The following is a 6,000-nucleotide window of genomic DNA, read 5'->3' as shown; positions in this document are numbered from 1 at the left end:
ATTCAGACTCAAAATTCAGAGCAAGGACTTATAATTATTCACTTACCAAATGATGCTTGTATTCACAAAGGAATTCAACATGGGACCACTTTAAACATCAGATCTCCTTGAGGCACTTTATAATGTATAAAACTTTGATTTATAAACATCTTTTTAGTTACACATCTGTTCCATGAAATAAGGTCCGCATGCACAGATGTGTGTGCACAGTTAGATATTTAGGATCAACATGTATAGTCACCAATGATTTAGTTGGCTGAGCAGATGCTATCAGGATCACAGATAGTATCATAAGACCTGTGTTAATGTGTTGTAAAACTGTGCGGGCAGATGTTCATTTCTTCAGTGGAGGGGCTACATGCAGACCAAGACGTCAGGCAAGATTTCACCGTTGCTAAGCAGAAAAAGCAGTAAGGTAACAAGACGTTTATCGGCAGAAGTCTTGGCACTATCTGTGCGAAGGTTGGGAGGAGGAAGGTCAAAGACAGCCTGCCTCACTGCACACAGATACACGTGGCAAAGCCAGGGGTCTATGACTTCCTCTCTGGGCTTCCTGTTATTCTTTTACACAGAAGCTGCTACCGTAGGAGACCATTTAGGAAGAGCTGGCATTGAAGTGGGGTCAGAGTTGTCTTTGAAACATTTAGTGTTAAGTGCTGGAAGCTATAGAAAAATTGGGATAAAGTGCATTGAAAGCCATCCGGCATCAGTGTGAATAAAATTGGAGGTCTATGACGATAGTAGAAAACGATTTCACACAATTCTTGCTGACCTTTTTTGAAGATGAAGTGCTTTCTTGGTAGATACAAATATAAATTTTAGGAACAACAGAAATAAGGACACATGTGTGACAATAATGGGATAATTGCCTTTGCTATTCAGATTTGATGTGATCTTGAGGCTTCTGTACACATAGGGGCAGAAAGCTCTCCCCTTCCCCAGTGCCTTGGCTGAGTCATGACCATAGTTGGAGCAAGATCCCACACATACCTCCAGGCTTCTGGTTTTTCTCCTAAGTAAACTCTCTTATGTCTTCCTGGGGGGTCTCAGGGGAAGAGAGATATAAGTTTTCAACTTAAAAAGCTATCTGTAAAAGGGCTGGGTCTTAGTTAGAGAGTTTCCTGCTTTGAGCAGGAAATTAGCAGCTCTGTGTACTTGTACATTTAAATAGAACCAGTGACTCTGTCTGAACTTTCTGTCCTCGTCTTTTCATTATGCCAGAGCCAGGCGGCCCGTCCTTCACCATCGGCAAAGCTATTTGGTTGCTCTGGGGTCTAGTGTTTAACAACTCCGTACCCGTGCAGAACCCAAAGGGGACCACCTCCAAGATCATGGTGTCGGTGTGGGCCTTCTTTGCTGTCATCTTTCTGGCCAGCTACACTGCCAACTTAGCTGCCTTCATGATCCAAGAGGAATATGTGGACCAGGTTTCCGGCCTGAGTGACAAAAAGGTAAGAGAACCATTTGAAACCTTTGATCTTTCCCTCAGTCCCATTCTGAGCCGTATTCAAAGTTCTCACGTACCTGTTAATTTTCTAAATCTTTAGAATCCACTGTTCTTTCTTATGTTTCCTTAAATTGGGAGCAGTAATCAGTTTCCCTACTGAAATAATATTACTTCACATTCGCCTCCTGATTTGCGAAAGGTTGTCACAAGCACACCCTGGGCTGCTAATAAAGGGCTTGGTATGTTAGCGGCTTTCTGAATACGTGGTGCCTCTTGTCGGATACGCTTGGGCGGCCTGTCCACACAGGGCTGCGGTTCGGCGTGTTATTAGTGGGCCGCCCCGTGTACCCACACCGAGGGCACTGGCCTGTTACGACCTTCATTTTCCTCCCAGTGGTGTTTGGTTGTGGGCTCTCCCTTTGTGCTTCTACACACTCGTGTGTTCCCAGGGCTGAGCAGAGGGTTACTCCCCTTGTGTCCTGAGAGAAGTGACTGCTGTTTAACTGGGTGATTGTCCTATGTGGTGCTGATGAATGGGCTGGCCCCGTACCAATTGCAGGCCTCCTCGCTGGCCTGTGCAGTTAAGAGAAGAAGGAAAGTGTCTGCTGGTTTCCATCTTTTCTGAGTGAGGTTGTGCAAACGCATGCTAAATGCATCTGACTCTCTGGATCTGCTGGAAGCATCATGGCTTCCATGGAGCTCTGTCTCCTGAGACCTTGACAACCAGACGGTCCAAGACTAGTGATAGGAGCTACCTGCATGGAGCCTCCAGTAAAGCTCATGGCTACCCCCAGAATAATTCTGGAGACTCACAACAAATTTCCTCTTCTGTTCCCTTAAGATTTAGAAAGTGTGATTTCCCACCCCTTCCCCGATGATGATGCTATGAAATGAAATATAGATGGGTATGTCTTTAGACCAGAATGGTCAATAGTGAATGATATAGCACGTGGGTTAGGTTTTCTCAAGATAAAACTTTAAACACTCAGTAAATGGTTTGAGAAGAATTTGAAAAGGAGGAGATATTCTCTTTGGAGGCTCAGTTCTGATTTCTCCATCTACTCATCGCTACTCACCCAAAAAAGTCTAAAGCATGTGAGGAAGATAAGGTTCTCAAGGGAATGAAAAAAATATATATATGAAATTCACTATGTTCACCTGTTCACATAATCTCTTTCTCTGATGTCTTCTTTTTCACTTTAGTTTTCTTCTTTATTTTAAAAATATTCCCTCTCTTGTATTTCTTTCTGTTTTAAGATTTTTCTTTACTTCTCTCTTCTAACTCATATATTCATTCATATGAGTATTTATTCATATATTCATTCATTACTTAATTCATTTTTAAACCTTTCTGTCATTGCGCCTTTGTCCACATCCTTTCTTCATCATTATGATCCTCTTAGAAAATTTGAGTTGAATATCTCCCTTCACCCCCATTATAACCACAGCCTTTTGTGCCTATTTCCGTAACTTTGGCAGTGAGGCTATGAACTACTTCCTTGGGCCTCCATACTTGGATGTGGCATAGCAGAGGTGGACCACACCCATCTTAAAACATGAATGTGGCAGAAACATGATAGATCATGTCTCCACGTGTGGATTTGCCAGTGGTGAGCCAGACCATGTCCTCACATCAGTATATGGCAGAGGGTCATGTCCCATCATAGACTATGGCTGGACCATGTTGCCGTGTGATAAATAACATGGCAGAGGTGTGACGGGCCACAGCCCTTCTTGGGGCTCTTGACTGTAAAGCAGGGGATCCATCATATTTATCATATTGTTTTCTTCATATGTCCCTGAGAATTGCTTAGGACACTGTATTTATCTTTCTCAGACCGTCATGAGCCACCCAGCAACAACTGAATGATCTTTTGTTTTAACTAAGCGTAATTGAGATGGAGGGAAATTATTTTCCCTTCTGTGGTTTTAAAAGAACATATCGTTCTAGGCTGCTTAAACGACAACGACTGTGCACCTATTCGTCTTCCACACCATGTTGGTTATGATCTGAAAAGTTGGATCCCATCAGTTCTTTGCTTAAAGTACTTCAGTGTCTTTATTGCTTTTAGGAAAAAAAAAATATTATCTTCTTCATATGTGACTTTCAGAGCTTTTACGAAGGATTCCCAGTGTGCTCCAGCAGTTCAGTCTCATCAGCCAATGCTCATGTTCTTGCATCCTGTGTTCTAGGCATCCTCGACTCTTTATCCTCCCCAGCCATACCTCTATCCATGCATCTGCCTCGGATGTTCTTCTCCTTGCTTCTTCCCTCGCCAAATTCCTACTGAAACTTTAAGGCCCAGATTGGAAATCACTTTGTCTGTGGAGCTTTTCTTGGCCCATCTGGGCAGTTAATCATTCTCTCCTCCACCATGGCAGTCATTCACACCTTATTAGTGGGCCGCTCCATGGACACTTGTCTTCCACATTATAATGTAGTAATCTGTAGATCTGTACCTGACCGCATCTCCTTCTGTCTGTCCATAAGTTCCAGAAGGTCAGTGGTCATAACTTGGTTATCATAAAAATGCCTGTGGGAAGAGAGGGAGGGAAGATACATTTACTTAAGAGCCTCTCGCACAGAGCAGTAGACTAAGCATTATAGGCAAAGAAAGCAACAAGGGAGCCAGAATTCTTTCACAGCTGTTTAATTTGAAAATGCTTCGAAATGGTTATCTCTGAGACATTTCAGAACTTTGCAAATGATAAAATAGTAAAGTGTAAGCATCCTACTAGAAAGTGTCAACATAATTTACATAATTATAGAAAACGTTTTAGTAACTAATGACATATAACTACATATCAGTGTCAGGAACAGTAATATAAATCAGAAAGAGAATTTTTTGGAAGTACACTTAAAATGTCAAAATTCTTATTCATTTTTTACTTCACAACACCTAAAGAAAACAAAGTCTCGGGACTGACTTTGCATTAGAGGAAGTGCATTCTGTGAATTTAGAAAAAAAGAAAAGAATAAAGTCATAAAAACAATAATATCCTGAAAAGAAATGAGGTGATTTTGAAGATTCTTTTTTCAATGTAATTAAATTTTCTTCAAAGAAAGTAACATTTAAAATGGAGTTTCCTAAACTTGTTTTGATCATCTTGGATGATATATCTGTAACTCAGATCAAATGATAAATATCTTCTAGTTAAAATGGGAAGATATTTGTACTCATTAAATTTATATATTTTTAAGAAATTATCTTCAATTTTATGGCAGAAAAATGTTCTCATGTCTCATTTATGTTAAAGTACAAAATCAAAATGTTCACAGTTAAATTTCCATGAAAACCTATTTGGGGGCTCCTTTTCACTGGGTGACTTCCATTTTTCAGTAGCATGGTACATCAGTGAATTCAGACTTTTTCCACTACTTGCTATAAATAAATATGGGTGCAAGTTCTAACAGTTAGCCACCCTACTGTACATTCCATCAGCTCCCTCAGTAGAAGGAGAATGTAAGGAATCTGGTGACATCTTTCTTCTCTTAACAAGGAGCCCACAATGCTAATTCTCATATTTCTCACCTATCCAGATGGATTTCTTCTTTTGCAGTCTGCCAACCACAGTATGAAGGGGAAAGAGCTTGGCCAGGTGATGGGACATTAATGCTGGGCACTGGGTACATTAAGTATGTTACATATATGTTATATGTATAATCTTCATATAGGTTTGATTATTCTCATTTTACAAATAAAGACACTAAGACTCTGGGAAGGTTAGTGGCTTCCCTAAAGTCACACATTATTAAGTGACAGAGCCAAGGTTTGATTCTATGTATGTCTGGCTCAAAAATCATTTTGCCAGGTTGGCTCCCTTGTAGCTAATCCCAGACAAAGCTATGATGTAGCTAAGGTTTGGTATTGATATCCCTCCCCTCGCTACTTTCTCATTTAATTCCCTACCCTCTCTTTTAATGACTTTCTGTATCAGTTCCACTTAACACAACCCTTCTCAGGGCACAGTCCTCTGCCACTGCTAAGAGTACTATTCCTACTTCTGCTACTACTACCGATAATAATAATAAGTTGTCATTGTTAACATAAGTTCAGCAATAATATCTTTTAACATTTTTTCAGCTCTCACGAGCCAGGAATAACGCCAAATACATTACCTGGATTACCTTATGTAATGATGCTATTAATATCTTCATTCGTAGATGAGAAAACTAAAGCTCGGAGAGGTTACATTGTTTACCCTTCTGGTGTTCCTGGCTGCCGACACACAATGGAACACACAATGCGCCACCCCGTTTTTCCAGTTAATCCCCTTTTCTTTCCACCTTCCCATCTACCTCATCAAAGTTTAACAAGTTAGATCCTTTTCCACTACTAACAGGTAGCTATCTGATTAACAGGTCTATAATATTTAGATAGTATTGTAACATTTGCACTTAATTTAATAAATCTTACAGAGATATTACTTTAAACAAAGAATAATGATGACTTCCAGTGATTGGGCGGACTAATGGCCCTCAAATTGATTTTAACCAGAGCCTATGGTGACCCTGTGCTTTAAGCCACTGTTGGAGGGTAGGAGAGAGGTGG

At 40.5% G+C, this 6,000-nt stretch overlaps 1 protein-coding gene across 1 annotated transcript in view; it reads left to right on the top strand.

Moving 5' to 3' along the window:
• The window catches only part of GRIN2B (glutamate ionotropic receptor NMDA type subunit 2B), a 387,278-nt gene that overhangs the window by 345,135 nt on the left and 36,143 nt on the right, over positions 1 to 6,000 (top strand). The window contains exon 9 of the mRNA XM_006912640.1: positions 1,222 to 1,451. Coding sequence (XP_006912702.1) covers positions 1,222 to 1,451 — 230 coding nt within the window. The remainder of the gene's footprint in view (positions 1 to 1,221; positions 1,452 to 6,000) is intronic.

The sequence above is a fragment of the Pteropus alecto genome, unplaced genomic scaffold, assembly GCF_000325575.1.
Source record: "Pteropus alecto unplaced genomic scaffold, ASM32557v1 scaffold103, whole genome shotgun sequence".
In the NCBI taxonomy this organism is placed as follows: domain Eukaryota; kingdom Metazoa; phylum Chordata; class Mammalia; order Chiroptera; family Pteropodidae; genus Pteropus; species Pteropus alecto.
This window is presented reverse-complemented; position numbering and strand designations above follow the sequence as displayed.